Source organism: Amphiura filiformis, unplaced genomic scaffold, assembly GCF_039555335.1.
Source record: "Amphiura filiformis unplaced genomic scaffold, Afil_fr2py scaffold_46, whole genome shotgun sequence".
Lineage (NCBI taxonomy): Eukaryota > Metazoa > Echinodermata > Ophiuroidea > Amphilepidida > Amphiuridae > Amphiura > Amphiura filiformis.
Window position 1 is genome coordinate 770,324 of NW_027305510.1, and position 20,027 is coordinate 790,350.

Sequence of the window (20,027 nt, forward strand, 5' to 3'; positions counted from 1 at the left end):
TGGCGAGTTCAAAACGCGTGGCCAGCTATGCTTTGCCCTCACTCATATTTTACAAAAGTGCGACCATTTCTGAACATCTAACCTAGCTGTAATTTTAGGTCATGTTAGAGAAACATATTTGCTAGAAGTTTTGGAGAATAAATTAAATATTGGCTGGTTATTTTTCACACGGTGATGTTAACTAGGGAAGTGTCCATTCTTCCAACATACATCATTTGTAGAGGTCACGCGTCAATGGTGAGAGCACTGTGTATTGTGTATAGGAAAACGGACAGTAACTGCAGTATGTCCTTTAATACAACGTTAAATCAAAATACTGGTAGGCCATGGGTCAAATTTCCTTGATCTTGGGTATTGCCGGATCTTGAGTCTGCAAGACTCAAGAACTGAAGCTAACTGAGACCATGAAATGAATTTCATCAGAAAGTCAGCCGATCAAGACCGGCATAGCAATCAAAAGAAAAAATACTTGTAACAATAATAAGGGCATAGGCCTAATTAGGCCTATTGGGTTGTATATGATTTTATATTGTAGGCCTATTTTGATTGATAGCCATGCCATACTGCACTCGGGACTGCACTATAATAGCTTATAATTAATAAATAATCATATTTGATAAAAGAAAAATTTGGTAGGCCCATGGGTCCCGGGATCCCGCGGGATCATGGGGATGGGGATGGGGCCCTTTTTTTCGGAACTTAAATAACACTTGAATTGAAAAGCTCAAGGGCTGATCTGGGCTTTTCCGCGTATAAATAAAATTGAAATGAAATGAAATGATTCAAATGAACGGAAATTTCATCTTCTTGAGTGTTGAAAAGTTGTAAAAATTAAAACAAATCTCTGCTCATCAGCATGTCTCTCCAGAGAAGATGAGAAAAGTCTCACTCATTTTCATTTGTTTAGGTATTTAAAACCATGGAAATAGTAGATTTACTATTTTAATACTATATATTATAGGCCTATTTCCATGTGTAAAAGCTTGTAAACAATGCCGGGAAAACGTGTAGAAAACAAACTGACTTCATGGATTGGGGTTTTCCCGGAAGTCTTTTTACGTGGGCAGTCTCTGTTACGGTACCTAAAGATCCAGCTATTTATGAACTGTTGGGCGTTTGTGTAGTATTTTGGAAGAGACTGTGATATTCAATACGCATGCGTGCCTCTGGATTTCCGGATACGAGATCGAGAAGAAAACATGACAAAATAATGCATGAAAGTGATCTCGTGATACAGTTTACTAAACATTGTTTATTTTGTAGCGCTAAAATATGTAATATTTGGTCCGAAACTCAAAACCAACTAATAAAGTAATATTTCAAGAACAGTTGTGTGTCAAAATCAGAAGTGATTCTGGTAAGTTTAACTGTTTTATTCAGTACTTTAATTGGCACATGATGATTGGTACGATCGTCACTGTAATTTGTAAAGCTGATTGTTGTGGTTATTTTATTATGATCGTGGTAATTGGCATGGATGCATGTGGGGTGGGTGGTAAGCTTAACTTCATTAAAGTTTTATTCAGATTTCCTTTGACAGCTTAACCATCGCGTATACGTGCGCGACGTCAAGCATGTGCATTGGACTTTGTAAATAATACGCGCTGGACCAGTTGTAGTTGTAGGGAATTACAGACCTGTGAGCCTTTATACATCATGTAGGTATCCTAGGTGAATTCAAATTTGCCATCAAATTGCATCGTTTTATATATCAAATTAAAGCCCTTGAGTAAACTAAGCCAAAACTGAAAACCTTTTTTTCATAGCACTTTCCGTAGCAAAGTTACATCTTGTCAAAGATTGACTTTCATCAAAAAGATTCAGCTAGCAAAATTCCCCAAAATGGCATTTCGGGGGTGTTTCTAGATCTTAGTCTCATGGCGATGGCAGCTTTTTTTAATGGAACTGCTATCAAAATCCTCTAAAATTCCATGTGCGACTTGATTATCACCATAAAAAATCATATATTTGGGTCAAGTGAAGTATAGAAAACATATTTATGTAGGTTTCCTTCACCCACCTATTCTCGAAAAAAAATTCAAATTTCTATGTAAATATGCATTGTGTTGGGGCCACGGTCTCGGCGAATTCGCTGACTAGTAAATGTGTTAACTAAGGTAGGTATGTTCATAAAATTTTGAGGTTCAATATTTTTAGCTGAAAGTTCTTTCATTTGAAAGAGAATCAAATTACCCAAACAATAAGGGGTCAATCATGTTTCTAGTGCATATACTTTTGAAGTTACAGACAAAAATAGTGTCACCAAATTGTCCAAAATTTTGTGTGTGAAATTGTGACAGCAGGCACATGTACAATGTACACTACTGTATGTGACCCCAGATGACCTCCTATTCTTTACTGTAAGAAAGCTGTTTTGGATGGTCTTGATTTACACACAAATTGCTTTTGCGCTTTAACAAGCGTCCACTTGGTGGAACATAGATTGCACTATGTGATAGCTTATGAATCCATTATTATGCCAGTACCAACATAAGTCAACATCACTTGAGGTTTTGATTGTCAAAATTAATTTTTAGTAATTTTTTCCATTGCGCCCCACAGTAAAGCCATTTTTGGACCGTACAGGCACATTCCACTTCCCTATGGACGAATAGCGCCACCTATAGTGTGCGATGTGAGCCTGACTAACTAAGGTTTGCCTAGGTTACCTACATCATGTACATCATGTCAGTTCCATGCAAAATTTTGGAGTCTATTGTCAGAGGATCTTGGAGCATGTTGAAGCCAACAAATTATTATCCAACGACCAGCACGGATTTATGAAAGGGCGATCGTGCTTAACTAATCTTCTGGAAACACTTGAAGATGTGACAAGGATGCTTGATGATGGAGGCATTGGAGGGGGAGTTGATATGATCTACCTGGACTACTCAAAAGCATTTGATTCAGTTCCACACATGAGGCTACTGGCAAAGTTACAGGCATATGGAATTCAGGGGAAGGTTCTTGCTTGGATAAGCGACTTCCTGACTGGTAGAAAGCAGAAGGTGGCGGTAGGAGATGCAGAGTCAGACTGGACAGATGTTATCAGTGGTGTACCGCAGGGGTATGCCCAGCGAGGTTAGACATGTCCACATTGCTTATTATAGAGGGCGACATTTAATTCAAAAAGTTGTGTCCACAGTAGCTCACAGTCAATGGCTTAACTGTGTAATCTCCATAGGGAAATACAAAAATTTGAAATTTGGACACCAGAAACTTGGAGACGTAGTCTAAAAAGTGCTGGTACTTTATCCTTGATACAGAAGTCAGCATGCAGTGAAAGTTAGATTTCATAAAATAAAATCGCCTTTGTGTAAAATGGATCATCGTGGTAAAAAATGATGCATTACATGCTTTTTTTGTACAGTAAGGCATTGTAAGGCATTGTCAATGATGGTCGCAGAAAAGTGCAGTTTTTTAAAAACAGACATTTGCCCATAACTTCGCTAATTTTTGACCTACGGCTACAGACATGGTTGACCCCTCATTTTTTAAGTTAAATAATCACCTTTTTAAACAAAATAATTTCCATGTGAAATATCCTACTTGAAAATTTTGTGAACATGCCTAGCGAGGTCACGTCACACTCGGTGTGACGTGCCCTGAACTCCCAATAACTTTCGTAAGCGACAGACAAATTGCAGGAAAGCGTGCCAATTTAAGCTTCCTGTAATATCTATTGCACATAACGCACGAAGTCACAAACTTACAAACTTCAATATGCACTTCAAATACTGCAGACCAGCTGTTAATTATTACCGATCCTGTAGAATAACTTACATAATCTTCAATTTCATGGAATCTCGTTGCTCAGAATTGCAAATGTCATTTTTATCTGTCAAATCCGCTGTGTATGTGCTCAGAGATTTTATGATATGCTCCATAAATCACATCTGTGAAACTGACTTTATACCACTCGCCGCTTTTAAAGATAGCAGAAAAGCGAAGCCTCCGCTACCTCGTGGCATGACGTCACACAAAATTTCCGATGGGCGCCTTTATTTATTTGTAACCCGCTTTGTGATTGGTTGCAAACACCATTCATCGCAATTGTTAGCCAATCAATGAAGGCGACGTCCTTTTACGGTATAAATTAATGTGACCCGCCAGTAAAGTACGCCTAACCTGATTGGTTTACAAAAAGTAATTGGATATTTGCTAAGCCAGTCAGCGTGCTCGATGCTTAACAACCTGGTCGAGAGGGTTTTTTTTTTTTAATAAGCGAATTCACATGGTGATCCAGCGATCGAGTATAAATTCAGCATGACTTCTGCTGTAACAGAGTGCAATAACAATACGTCGACACAATCAGTGACATTTACACAATACAATAATGAATTATTTATGACATGCATGGGCTGGATTTTACGATCGAGGTAAGGTTTTCGGCCTGTCCCTGCGTGAATATCGTGACTTTTCAGCATCAAAGATACTTGCGATGACCACTTTTTTGCGGACACTTTGATAACAGGTAACTTTTATAGGTCATAGGGTAGAAACGATAGTTTTACAATTGTACTGAAAATATACATTTTGTTATAGGCCTACATGTAAAATGTTTACAAAAATATATTGGTCCGTACGTTGTGCATGTATTCAGTTGTTCGACGTATACCGCAGGGGTCCGTCCTGGGACCAATCTTGTTCGTGATCTATATCAACGACCTGCCAGAGAATGTGGAATCAGAAGTCAAAATGTTTGCTGATGACACCAAGGTGTACAGGCATATGGTTGGTGAAGAGGACAGTGACAACATGCAGAAAGACCTAGATGCTCTTCAAACATGGTCTGATACATGGTTACTCAGATTCAATGCGACTAAGTGCAAAAGAATGCACATGGGAAGTACAAACCAAGGCACTGAATATAAGCTTGGCGATGAGGTAATACCACATGGCACAGAAGAAAAAGATCTTGGAGTGATAATTACAGAGGATGGAAAGACGAGTAAGCAGTGTGCAGCAGCAGCGAATAAGGCGATGAACAGCTTACGAGTAATAAAGCGCACCTTTAAGCACTTCGACAAGAAAAGCTTCACAATGTTATACAAAACCTACATCCGTCCTCACCTGGAGTACTCAGTCCAAGCATGGTGTCCATACCTCAAGAAAGATATCATTATGATGGAGAAAGTTCAAAGGAGAGCCACAAAACTCATCCCTAGCATTAGACATCTGAGCTACCTAGAAAGACTACAGGAGATGAAGCTGTACAGTTTGGAGCAAAGGAGATTAAGAGGAGATCTGATTGAAACATTCAAGATCATGAAAGGACCGGAAGGGATTCCTTCAACGAAGCTCTTCACCTTGAATACCCAGAGGCACAGAGGAAGAGGACACAACTACAAGTTGTATAAGTCAGCACTTAAGAAGGGCCTCAACTGCAGGAAGAATTTCTTCTCAGTCCGAGCAATTACAGAGTGGAACAACCTCCCAGAAACAGTAGTAGAAGCCAAGACAACAAACCAATTCAAGACTCAGCTTGGTAAGTTTTGGTGCAAGAGCGAAAATGGATATGGGGTCAAAAAGGCTGATGCCTAAATTATTCCCATCATACCTTAAGTGTAAGTGTAAGTAACTACAAATTTCGAACGTTTGAGGACTTGTTGAACTGCAGTTCAAGTTGTTCTTAAGTTGTAGAAGGCACTGGAAGGTGCCATAGGGTGGCTACTACTGGCTAGAGACGAGTGTTAATTATTTTCATTATAAACTGATAAATGTCGCCAAATGGTAATATTGACAATAATTAATAACCTGTTTCACCTCTCCATGAAAATGATTACAAATGTGTAATTTGCAATCATTTTTGGAGCAACGATTTCTTCGAACCAACGGCAATGTGTGTATGTGAATGCACATTAAACACATACAAACACATACACAGTACCTGTTGGAACTCCCGGTCGGAGCCGGGAGTTTCAATTATTGGAACTGGCGCTGGACGGCTTGCAGTACCGTACGCTTAATTCACTCGGTCGGACATCTGGGAACATTGTCCCCTTCATCCCCTTTGCACAAGCGCGCGCATAGCAACCAGCTCGAGAAAGGGGAACTGCACATGCGCACACTGGTTTTACAAGGCTATTTCCCCTTTGTGACGTCAGCCCGACCAAGAGAATTTGTAAAACTTGTAAATCTGAATAAACCTTTATTATATTAAAAATGCAGCAAACCTTTGACGAGCGCGACTACCGTGATGTTGCAAATTCGGCGCTAACAACGGCAACGCGTACGGCGCACAGTTCATTCATAAATTTCAACTTGGCAACAGCAGATTGCCTCAGCAGCCAATCAGTGTGTAACGCAGTAAATATGCGATGTATACTTACAATACGCGCTCGTCAAAGGTTTACTGCATTTGATTATAGGCATGAATGATCACAAAATTTTCAAGTAGGTTTTTTCACATGTGAAAAAACCTACTTGAAAATTTTGTATGGAAATTAATTTTGTTTAAAATATGTAATATTTGGTCCGAAACTCAAAACCAACTAATAAAGTAATATTTCAAGAACAGTTGTGTGTCAAATTCAGAAGTGAAAACCTGGGTGTGTGAATTACAGATTTGTGTACAAAGTATTATATAGGCCATGTGGGCAAACACTGGGTGTGTAAAGTATAACAAATTTAGATATGTAAAACACTCCCTACAAGCTGGCTGCATAAGCCTGGCTGCCCTTGTGTATAACTTTATCCAGCTTTTAACCCCTTTAGAATTTTTTACTTTTTACGGTTTCATAATGTATTTGGGTACAGCACGCCGCTAGTCCGAATCTGAAATGCACTGCACCAGTCCGACACGCCGCTAGTCTGAATCTAAAATACACTCTGCCAGTCCGACACGCCGCTAGTCCATAAAAGAAAACCACTGCGCTAGTCCGAATCTGAAAAACACTCCTTCAGTCTGACACTGTGCTAGTCCAAATCTTAAAAACACTGCGCTAGTCTGAAACTGAAAAACATTGCGCTTGTCCAAATTTGAAAAACACTGCACTAGTCCGAATCTGAATTGGGGAAACACTGCACTAGTCCGATATTCGGATTCAGATTCTGACTAGCGCCGTGTCGAAATGAAGAAGTGTTTTCCAAATTTGGACTAGCGCAGTGTATTTCGGATTTGGACTAGCGGCGTGTCAGACTGAACAAGTATTTTCAGATTCGGACTAGTGGTGTGTCGGACTGTTGCAGTGGTTTTCATTTTCGGACTAGCGCATGCTTTTTTGCGGACTAGCGCAGTGTTTTTCATTTTCGGACTGACGCACCTCAAGTATAGGGAATTTGTGTTGTCAGACTAGCGGCGTGTCGGACTAGAGGGTGTCGGACTAGCGGCGTGTCAAACTAGAGGGGTGTCTGTTGGACTAACGGTACCCTTGTGCACCCTTGAATTCTCAATATTGCTTCCTTGGGCCTTGTTGGGCTACATACAAACAAATTTGTAACATGTACTTGTTAAGGTTATTAATTATTTTAAACTGTTGTGATTTGGTAGTTCACAGCATCTTACGAATGGTAGTGAGCTTTGGCAAAAACTGCATTGCTCAATTCATAGTGAGTGTGTAGAAGAATTAAAATATCACAGATATACTTTTATAGGTGCTGCGGTTCTTGAGTTACGTTGTAAAGAGGGCTGCAAGTTTGCAAAGTATACGATTTGTAGAACTAACTTTTGCAAAACATCAAGGTGTTAATTTTCAATATTATATTGATCTAGATAATAAAAATCAATTTTTAGGTTGCTTTGACCAACAATACCTCGTCTACCCTTAACATTGCTATTAATGCTTGTTTCTCTGCATGTTGTTATTTATACAGGACACCATGAATAACATGTGCCGTTTACCAGTGCTAATATTAGGTGAGTAATTACATAGAGATCAATGTACCGTAATTAATAAAGATGCACAAAGGTCAAGACACAAGTTGGTAAGGTTTAACCCGCACACATAATAAGTATTCACCTATAGTCAGTGTCCGAAATAAGGAAAATATGGAGGTTGTCCCGAGGACAACTAAAGCATGAATTCTGCTTGTCCTCAAAATATTTTGGTTGTCCCAAAATGTAAATGTCATGTTTTTGAGTGCAAAGAATCCAAATAGTGGTTGTCCAGGGGATAAGTACATAGCTCAATATGGTTGTCCCCAGTGATTTTTGGACAAGAGGATATAAGCACTTATTTCGAACACTGCCTATAGTCTATACCTACCTCGAGTTAGCACAGGCTCTGTGCTGTTTTCTGATACCTATGATGATCCAAGATATGATACAATGCCTTCAAGTTTCCTGAAAATTATGCAATTTTGACCCATTTTTGATGCAAATTTTTATTGCAGTTTTAATTCCTCTGACGTATGGAGCAACAACAACAAGAAATCCATTTGAAGATTGGCTTCATCACAGAGGTAAATTAAGCTGTTCAATTTGATATCTACCACACATTTTCCCTTGTTTATGGGTGGTGATAATCACCATCAGTTTGCTGTGGAGCAGGTGACTACAAGCTTTTTTCAACTGCTGTAATCTTGGGCTAGGGAAGCAATTTTGTTTGGCTGCAGGAGGTGTTATACATACTGCAAGTACAGTGTGCATGCATGGTCATGGGTTTCATATTCCCTTGTGTTGGAATATAAAGGGCATTTTTTCACAAGCTCATTGTCTGTTAGAAGATGTATAAAATACAGGCATGATGAAATACCTTTTTTTCTCACTAATTTCATGCGCTTGTTCAATCTTTTCAGCAGTGCTGTATGGTGCGATCATTTTTGTCGCATTGGTGACTAGATTTTTTCTGATGTGACTAAACCTTCAATCCCTGGCGCCAATGGCGACCAACTACAGGGTGTCCCAAAACAAAGAGGCCCCTCATTGCGCCCTCTTTTTCTCCTATTTTTGAAAAGTTGATTAAATATATTTTGGTATGTAAAGAAACCTTTAATCGTTAGCTTTTATAAACCAAAACAATTATTTCAATCGGTTCACAACTTTTGAAAATATGCCCTTTTGAATAAAAGTACCCGTTTTTCACTCTGTCCACGGATAGCAAACGGAGTGGTTGGGATGGCTCATGCTGTGGAATGGCTGCACGATCACCAGACCTCACACCACTTGATTTTTTTCCTTTGTGGCAAAATCCAAGATCTTCGCAAACGTATTACTGAATGCAGTCTCAAGAATCCAGCGCACAAGGATGGTACGCAACGCAATTGATGCAATGAGGACCAGGGCTGAAACCTGTATTCGCCAAGGAGGCAACCGGGTAGAGGGCAGAGCAGCACAGTAAACTCACTTCAGAAGAACCAAAGACAAACCAAACAGCCTTTTAGGGCTACCTTTTATCCTAAAAAGAGAAATGACTTATGTTGTAAATAAAAAAAGAAAGCAAGAAACAACAAAGTAAGAAAGTAAGAAACATAATAAAACAAAAAGACATAAATAACCAAGAAAAATAAGTAATTGCAAGTAAAGCAAAAGCAGTCCCATTCGGCATCCATTTTGACACTATTAACAAAATCCATTGCCCATAACCTACAGGTAAAGCCCATTCCATAAATAAAGTTATTTTATAAAGTTCTCATTGAGGAATGTTTGATATTCATGCATGGTATGTGTACTAATTTTCAATCTTTGAAGTAGCCAAACCTTCTCCGTGGACAGAGTGAAAAACGGGTACATTTCTCTAAAAGAACATATCTTCAAAAGTGGTGAGCCAATTGATATAATTGTTTTGGTTTATTAAAGCTAACGACTCAATGTTTCTTTACATACCAAAATATATTAGATCAACTCTTCAGAAATAGGAGAAAAAGAGGGCGCAATGTGGGGCCTCTTTTTATTGGGACACCCTGTATTTAAGCTTTTAATCGCCAGCAAATAGTATATCATCGGTCAAAGGTTTTGATTGTTTTTTTAAGTACTCAAGATGGCGTCATAATCAAAAAGAACTTTGAATTTGATGAACTTTTTTGGAACAAGGAGAAGGAGGATGAAACAATAAAATCAGGAATCCAACAGCTATTGATACTATTAATGACAGCAGTACTAATGGTGTTATGTAAGGTCATGGAACTGGAAATGGAAGTAACTTGAACATAGATTTAAACCATTGTGGCAGAATGACTTCGAGCAGTTGGTGCCTCTTACTTGGGAGCAAAATTTGGGCGCCTAAATTTATAACGTTAGGAGCCATTGGCTTGTCAATCAGTTTTAGCACTGTACAGCACTGCTTTTCAGGTTTTTTCATGGATGATCATTCTTATGCCTGATATAACAAGAAATTTGAGTTGGTGGGAATATCTTGACTCTGGCAACCATTGGGGTGGTGTTGGTCAGATTGTAGATTGTTTCATTTGGAATCTGATCCATACGCTTGATGTTTTACCCGACTCTGCATCTCTGTACCAAGCTGTTGATGGATAAAAATGGTTGGATCTGGAATGGCTAAAACTGTTGGAATTCCAAAATTCCAAAATATTCCTCAAAGGGGGTGTGGTTTTCAAGTGGAATAGCTCATTGGGCTATTCTATTTGAAATCCATACATCCTCTATGGAAAACATCACTTTAAGCTCCCACACAGGGGGTGTGAATTTCAAATGGAGTTACCTAAATAGGTGACTCCATGTGGAGTCCTCACCTATGGTCATGTCTTCCATTGGGAGTTTATGGAGTAAGAATAAATAACCTATCTGTTCAATCATGATCAGGGTTTTATGAATGATCAATGTAAGGCAACAGATCCAAATTTGTTTGATCTTTGGATCGACCATCGATGCTGCTACGATACTTGTAATTAATGAACTATCAACTAATTAATCAGAATTACTGATAAATTGATCAATTACATTTTAAATAGATTCATATGTAATCACAATTAACAATAATATTGATTTCATAAATAATAAGGATCAAAATTGATTTCATAAATAATAAGGATTGACCAAGCATATATGGTCGATTGAAAGATCAAACTAATTTGTTTGTACTGCCTAAATGATCCTTTTTATGCACATTTCCATGAAATTCATCATTTCCCCAAGGACTGCAACTGGTTAGTAACACTCTTACTTCCACATCTATTTTTCTAAGTGATGCCTTTAACTAATACATACATTGTTATTTACCCCAAACAGAAATAATTGTATGTGACAGGATGAGTGATAAATGTCCGTATGGAGAAGTATGTGTAGCTTTCTATAACGGGGGAACCCGATGTGAACCCATTGCTAATCATGCTATTTACCCAAGGACTACAACTGGTTAGCAGGGGTGGAATTTCGGCGGGAGTTCGAGAGTCGACTCTCGCAGAGACTCCCGTAAAAGTCCTATTGCGAGAGTCCATGTGGACTCTCGCTGGAAATGGATCTGGAAATGATCGGCTCAGCGAACTTACGTTAAGTTCAACATGCCTTAAAACTCAAAGCCTGCAATTGCAAAATATAAAGGAAAAGTCGCCAAAGATGCTATTACATATATGGAAGTGAGAGTATGATGACACATATATTAAAAACTTAACTTTGTTAGTTTATTTGTTAGTTTGTTTGTTTGAATGCATTTTACGTAGGCCTACATATAATTACCTTTTGGACTCCCGCAAGATTGTACAACGAGAATCCATCTTGCGCGAGAATCCACTTGGACTCCTGTGGCACTTTACGAAATTCCACCCCTGGGTTAGTAACACTCTCCCTTCCACATCTATTTTTCTAAGTGATGCCTTTAACTAACACATACATTGTTATTTACCCCAAACAGAAACATGTGACACAATGGGACATGAATGTCAGTATGGAGCAGAATGTGTAGATGACTATCTCAGGGGACCCCGATGTGAATGTGACACAGGGTGTCCAATTACCCTGGACCCTATATGTGACACAGAGGGTAATACTCACATCAATCTATGCGAGCTAAGAAGCTTCAGTTGTCAACTGCAAAAGATTGTATCTATTGCATACTATGGAGAATGTAAAGGTACGTAATGATGAATCTGCGTGCTAGCCATGCGCTTTAATGGAAAAAGTTCAAGTTTTGAATTATTTTCTCAAAATATCAAGAGCTATCTTAAGAACTACTGAATCAATACTAGGCTTGTTTGTACTCATTTTCATGCATTTTTCATGCTGATTCAAAATATGGTCATGAAAATTTACATTTCTGAAATTTTTGAATTTTTAAATTTTTTTTGAAACTTGTTGTCTGCAGTCGACACCCGCGTGCAGAGAGTTAAAACCAATCAAGGGATCACAGACTCCAGGCCTCTTTTTGGCCTTTCCTGTGATTCCTTCACTCTCACTTGTATGATGATTTTTTTATGTATTCTATGTTTTTTGCTATTTGAAAAGTGAAAAATAAATAAATGAATAAATGAAAATGAATAAATAAGGCCTCAAAGAATAAAAACCTGTTCTATGGGCCCAACTGACCTAGATTTTTTGTTTCGGTTTGTGGATTTTTTTAAAGCAGTAAAAAATTAATTAAGACAGTTGTTTTTTGGCTCAAGTGGATTGAAATATTTTGGAAAAAATTCAGAAAGTTTTCAAAATGTATTTGCAAACAATTAAAAAAAAAATGTTCAGATTTTGGTCTGATTTTTAGAGTCATTTAGCCTGTAGCAGAAAACAAAATGGCAACCACCAAGCAAGTATGTAGAACAGGGTGTTTTTTTTATCACCAAAAGTACTGAAGACATGTTTCTAAAATAACATTGAGGTAAAAATTAGGTTGCCCAAGAAATAACTAGAAACTTACTCTGCATAATAAAACCATGCCTCTCAATTATTTTCAATGTGTCTTAAATGCAAGTTACCAAAATTCGGTAATAAGCAAAACGTTTAGCAGACAAACAAAAAATATATGCCTACCTGTAGCAGGTCTTCTCAACTAGTTTATTTGAAGAGCCATTTGGAAAATGGTTGTGATCATAAAGTGCCAACATGTCAAAGGAGGACTTTGCAAGGTAGCGTGTGTGCATAGCAGGTAAGGTGAAGTGGTGCTTTATCGGGGGTCCACAGGGCAGCAGGGGTAGCGCTAAAACAAAACACTCCAGAGTCCCCTGGGACCCCGGAACTTGCAGAAAATAAAAAGGTAGGGGGGTAAATAGGTAGCAGGATAAATAGTATATCTGCGGTAGTACTGGGGGTCTGCAGGGACCCCTGAACTTGCAGAAAAGTTAAAAATAGGGGGTCCGAACTGTATTTTTGGTGAGTCCGGGACCCCAGAATGCAGCCTAGCGCTACCCCTTACGGGGCAGCGCCCCAGAAGCTCCTGTATTTGAAGGTTTTTTAAAGGCCAAGATTGGGTATTTTTCACCCCTTTTTGGTTCTGGTCTAGATTTATGTGAAAAAATTATTAAAACTACCGTGTGTCACTTTGACTGACTTTGCACATGCGCCGCCAGTTGAGAGGGCCTGGTGTATAGTGTGTGAGTCAGTTTACTAATTTACTTATTCTTCTTTCCATGCATACAGAACTGACCTGTGAAGGATACTGCTATAATGGTGCCACATGTGAATATCTTTTAGGTACACCATTTTGTACTTGTACCAACGGTTACGTAGGCATCAGATGTGACACTGACTGTAAGTTATTATTGGGCTAACGTAAAACATCGTCTACAAGCATTATAGTGTTTTTGATGAAAGCTTAGTTAATACGAAGCAAGCGTAATATACCAATACAATAGGTTGGTCGTACAATAGTACTTGTTTGTATATGCTTGGATCTGTAATTTATTTGCTCAAACTTCATAATGTCACCTGGAATAATTTAGCTTTCATCAGAAGAATTCTATATGCTTGTAGATGAGGTTTTACGTTATTCCAGCTGAAATACATACACAGCTATACACCCCATATGGAAGACATAACCTTAATCTCACATACAGGGAGTGTAGATTTCAAATGGAGTTGCCCATTTAGAAAATTCACACTTCCTGTCAAAGGTCAAAAATTATGCGTCGCAGATAAATGTATTGACTTTTGTGATTCTAACATCCATCTCAATGAATTGATATACTTTTCAAGATGAATTAAATGATTTGTCAACAATATTCCCCATGTAAAATTAATTTTTTTGGTCAAAACTGGTTAAAAATTACTGAAAAATTACACTTCTGAACATTTTGATAAATGATTTGGCCATTTGAAACATCTGTCCAACAACGTGAAAATGTCATGGTGATGGCCCCTATACTGACTGTGTGGACAAAGAGGAATACATTGAAGTGGTGTGAAACAAGATTTTTGGGCATTTTTGAAATGTCACCCCTGTATTGTGGCCCTCTAACATGAGAATTTGATAACCTTTCACCAAAGTTAAATTGGATTATAAAATGTGACAAGGTCTGGTCCATGGGGGCCAAAGGCGACAAATTTGAAATTGAGATAGGCAAAAATAGGGAGTAAAAAACAATAAAATAAGAAAATACATATCACAAAACTTCAGAAAATTAGAACCAAATAATATGCTTGTGTTTTCAGTATATGATATGTTTGTAGGTAATAATTATAGTGACTCAATTTTCAAAAATACAAGGGTCAGTCAGTATGTAATCAGGCATGAGAATTTTTCTGCTTTTGCAGGATTTTGTGCTTCTTTGTTGTCAAAATTTCTGCACTTTCTTTTAATTTCAGCCTGTTTTTGGCCTTTTTAGCCACATTTCACAGGCTTTTTCAAACTTATCAGGTTTTTTGATGGATGATCATTCTCATGCCTGTGTAATGAAAGTTGACCTTTGACCCCATATATGTTCAGATGGAATTTCTTTTAAACCACAGCTGCAATTGGTGGGCCACAAGCCGTTTTTTTTTGCAATATTCCTGTGGGATTTTGTAACATTTCAGATCGATTGAGGGGGGGGGCATCAGGCCTCCAAAAACCGCGGGAACGCGGGAACGGCGTTCCCAGAAAGGTCACAGAGGTCACAGAAAAAAAATTGCCTAAGTTTTCGGCGACCTGAGCCCTGGATGTGATTATACCCGGTATCAATCATATACTATATGTACTATGACTTACGACAAAAAAAAAATGACAACATTGTTGGAAATTTGTGAGTTTTTACAGTAATACTTTGAAATTTTAAGTTGTGTTTTTTTGTGAAAAAGGATGTAAATTTTTATAGAAAACTGTTCCAAAATAAGGCTCAGATTGCACGAGAGAGCATCTAAACCCTGAGAGCTTCCAGGGCCCTTAAGCGGGCCCTGGACCCCGGCCGTTAGGACTTCGTGCTCGTGATGTCCGCTACGCGCACATAGGCCTATTTCAGTTATTTCACAGAAAATTTCCAGCACTTGTCATTAAGTTCCCAGACAGCAGAAAATTTTCTGGAGGCCTGGGGGGCATTTGCCATTCACACCCCACCCCTGTGCCCTTATGATGCTAGGCCACTGCAGTGAATCATGCAGCTAGGCTACATTTAGGCAATATACTTTATTTATATAAGTTTATAAGGCAAGAGCAAAATGTGTGTGCACTCCAGCAGGGCCGCCCACTCTGGATGCAGTGGAGCCAGGCAAGGCCAACTCAAGGTTGGCCCTGCTATGTGTAATTGGCTGTTTGTTGTAATCACCTACCTTGCAACCCATATCCAAGACCCAGTGAATTAGAATAGGCTTATTGTGCAAATAGTAAATAGCCCAGAGATACCACATCTGTATTACAGCAAATACATACATGCAAACATTATTTACTCAAGCAGATATAATGTGACCTAACACCAAATGTCCCCACTCTGGCTGCAGCCCACAGAATTAGAGAAGGAGAACCGGGACTCCATATATCACAAAGTACAATCGCGCCGTCAGCTATGGGAAGAATTAGAAAATTGGGGTTATTTGGTTCCTTGCCGACGGTGCGCGGAGATGAACAAAAACAATTCTGCGTCTCATCTGAAGCGTCTTGATACTCGCGTGCAGGTCGCACCAAGTGCGTCTCTTAAATGCGCCCTTCATCTATGTCACTAAGTGCATTCCGAGAGAAACTGAATACCCCAAGTTTTTGCTCCATGCCTGTATCAATATGGCGGGTGAGTCCCGATTCTCTGTCTTTAATTCTGTGCTGCAGCCTTCAAAATACATTGACCACCCATGTTGCAGCAAGACCACCGCACCCAGACAGTGCACCCAGAATTAAAAAGGGTAGCAGGGCAAAAGTGGAGCCACCCAGCTAGAGTGTAGCCTATTTGTGTTCCCGTACCTAAGACAAGCATACTTAATTTATTGCAGTGAATTTTGATGCATGGCCAATTCCAACTTTACCACCAATCTTTGATAATTTTGATGACCACAACTGGCAGGTGGACGTTGACAATGACAACGTAGGACCACAAGAGTTTGTAGAGGATGCAGGCACTATGTGGGTGGCAATGTCTGTAGCCATTGGTGTCATAGTGTTAGGTATGATGTTTGGTATGCTGCTTTATGTGGTGAAGCAGAGAAGAAGGAGACGTGTGGTAGTGGTACGCACAGTACAAGGTAAGCATATACTGTAATGTCTGGAGTATAAGCTGCATAGCATAGCTGTACTATGTGGGTGGGTATGTCTGTAGTCATTGGTATCATAGTGTTAGGTATGATGTTTGGTATGCTGCTTTATGTGGTGAAGCAGAGAAGAAGGAGGCGTGTGGTAGTGGTACGCACAGTACAAGGTAAGCATTATACTGTAATATCTAGTGAATGAGCTGCATGGCATAGCTGTACTATGTGGGTGGCTATGTCTGTAGCTAGGCATTGGTATTATAGTGTTAGGTATGATGTTTGGTATGCTGCTTTATGTGGTGAAGCAGAGAAGAAGGAGACATGTGGTGGTGGTACGCACAGTACAAGGTAAGCATTATACTGTAATATCTAGTGAATGAGCTGCATGGCATATAAGCTGCAGGATGTAGTTGGTTGTAGCAATTGGTATAAGTGTTCCCAGGATTATCATTTACAGAGGTTGGCCTTTTGGTGAGAAAGAAAATGATGAAAGAAAATACCACTTTTAGTTACAGGCATTTTTGGTGACAGGAATTCCAGTTGAATGAACACAGCTTTCAACAGCTGTACTCGATCCAATCGCGATCATAATATTGCGTATTTCAAACCACAACACAAACGCACGACCTTGGATACAATGCTAATGAATCAAGAGTGCGTTGCCATGGTTGGCTTCACTTCCACGTTATTCACGCACAATCGCACACGCTGGCGTACATCGCGCAATGTATGCACAAAATTGTCATGCTATTGAAGGCTGCGTTCATTCAATTGGACTTCCCACTGTAAGTATTGATTATAACCACTGGCTCCAAATCAGTAGTGAACAATATTGAGCTTCAGTACACCAGAATGTGCGAATAAGGCGGGCTGGGTCTTACCGGGCTGGTCAGCTCCCTCTACCAGGCTGAAATCAACCATATTGCCCTGGGAATCTTCTTTTTAGCTTGGTAAACACCAAATGTTGTCTTGACTTTGGGCTACTGACATCTACTCCCAATTCAAATCCAAAGATCTCATGATTTTATCCATGTTGACATATTTTTTGTTCCAGTACCGCCACAACAAAGATTACGAGGCTTCCCTGGGCTACCACGCAACCCAATCCAGTTCCTGGCGCCGCGGGTACATCAAGGTATTGCTATACCAGCCCAACATGAACGTGACGATGCACCGCTGCTCTCTGCTGAGCCAGCTCCATTGTTACCAACAGACTCTTCTACAGTGCCTTCAGTGATCACTACAGGGGCACCACCTCCCTATGCAGAAGTGGCACCTCAGGATGGCGGGCAGAGTGTGGATGAGCCGCCACCGCCATACCCAGGGCCTTGATGGTGATTGGTTGTTAGTTATTATTTAAGGGATACTTTGCCCCATGGGTACTACTGCCTTCCTTACAGTGTCTCTGATTGGTTAATTACATGATATACTCATCTGAGTAACCAATCAAAATAGAGCTCATATCTTACCAATTTAACTTAATCCTCTTCAACCCTTCTTACCATATCTCTGATTGGCTCAATACATGATATAGCCCTCTTTGTAACCAATCAAAATAGCTCTTAGATGCCAATAATTTGGCTGGTAGTGCTCATGGGGTTAGAGATTTATTATTTTTATATTCTGGAATAAATGTAATATATTTAAACAACTGCAAAATATTTGTATTTCCCCAGATGCCAAGGCTAACAAATTTCCAACAATTTCTTATGCATAATTTCTTACATAGGGAAACAAAATTTCTATTAAAATTACAAAATTACCCTTCAAATGCCAAAATGTCTTTGTAATTAGTTTCGTGGATTCCAGAGCTCTAAGCATAATACTGAATATCAGGGCAGCATCATTTTGATTGATTTCTTTGGTTTTGAACAATTATTAGTTTGCAGATCCCTTCAGCCAAAACAATGCTTTAATGTTTCTTTTGTAAATAATTAAGGTTTTTGTTTTTTTATCCTGTAAGAAAAGCATACTTTGAAAATTTGCAAAATAAACTTGTTCCATTCTGCAATATTTACTGTGTCAAAACCGACGTCTTGCATGATTTGAAAATGTGTTTTGGCTGTCATGATGGCCAAAACATATTTCCAGATCTTTGGATTTCTTTTAAACAAATACATTGGCACTTTTTGGCAGTAAAGGAATCACAAGCTATTCTGTACCCTTCATCATCATATCAACTACAGAGGGTGCTGATATTGACATTTTGACATTTATCTTAATATTAATTCAGCTTGCGATATAGGTGAACATTGTTTTTGTCAGTGTGTGTGTCAATGAAGTTCCAATCATTGCATCAATACTTCAGTCACCGAATAAGTCTTGGTGCTGCACCCAATTGTTTATGGAGTGATTTTGGGCCACAGTCATTGACAATCTGTAAAGTGTGTTGAGGCCTATGTGATTAGCACATACCACACTCTAAACCACAACTTGCGTTGTTTGGGTTTGTTTTGTATTGATGACTTCAAAGAATACAATGAATACAACTCGATCATTTGACAGCATGTCTTAAATTCTGGGTAAATCTCTTTTGTGTGTACGTAAGGTGCAGTGTCATTGTCAATCACAACTTCAGAATGATTCCACACCACCAGTGCCATCGCATCATTTTTAATGCACTCAGTGTTTCTGAATGTTTTCATCTGCAAGCCATGCATACTATTTGTGGTGCTCAGTGATTTTCTAAGGAAAATATGTGCAAATTGAACATGCAAATTCTAATATGTGACACGATCAAGGGAAATGAGTTGGATGTCGCTAATATTGATTTTGAAATATTGGCAAAGAAAGTGTTAAAATTCTTTTGTTTTGTATTGTTTTCAGTGATTGATAAATTGACGTAACTTCACAAAGAAAAGTCGATCAACATGGGGTTTTCAGTTTCTGAAAGCTCTAAATATCCTCTTTAGAAACGTGTGTACAGCTCATTTTCGACCAGGACCGACATGTGACTCATTCCCTTTGATCATGTCACATATGTATTGCAGTCATTATGTCTGGACTAATATCTAGGAACTTTATTTTGCAAATCCCCACTAGTGGTGTGCAGGGTATAATTTAGTGTCAGAATTTTGCATAGCAAAATTGTGACAAAGTTTTATTTATATAGCAATAATTATGTATACCGATGACATATGTTTGTGTGATTGCATAGCAATTTGGCTAGATTGTGTAGCAAATACGATGCGTTACCGGTTATTATGCCCTGGTGGTGTGGAAGATAATCTCGCCGATTAACTCTGCGTCGACTCGGAGCATTTCGATGGCTCTCCTGCGGCTTGCAGTTTCAAGACGCAGTACGCCGACGAATTAATATGGTGTAGCCATATCCCTGGTTGCGAAATCGCGAGCAGTTATGGGCAACAAGTTTGCAACATCTTGCCATCTTCTTGTTCTGCAGTTTGTCATTCATTATTCGAAACCTTTATATTAATGTTTATTGTAGTACCTACTTGAGTTTACTCCACGTAAGCAGTTTGCGGATCAGTCGATATAATCCGGCAAAGAATCAACGCACTCAAGGACACTAATTTGTAAGGCTATTGTCAAGTGT

The 20,027-nt window shown here is 39.0% G+C and overlaps 1 protein-coding gene across 1 annotated transcript; it reads left to right on the forward strand.

The window, feature by feature from the left end:
* Nucleotides 1-1,220: 1,220 nt before the first annotated feature.
* Nucleotides 1,221-19,693, forward strand: LOC140144260 (uncharacterized). The gene is made up of 7 exons (XM_072166081.1): nucleotides 1,221-1,357; nucleotides 7,816-7,858; nucleotides 8,335-8,403; nucleotides 11,751-11,969; nucleotides 13,466-13,576; nucleotides 16,220-16,468; nucleotides 17,526-19,693. Exons 2-7 carry the CDS (start codon nucleotides 7,822-7,824, stop codon nucleotides 17,801-17,803), a joined length of 963 nt encoding a protein of 320 aa, XP_072022182.1. The 5' UTR covers nucleotides 1,221-1,357; nucleotides 7,816-7,821; the 3' UTR covers nucleotides 17,804-19,693.
* The last annotated feature ends 334 nt before the right edge of the window (nucleotides 19,694-20,027 follow it).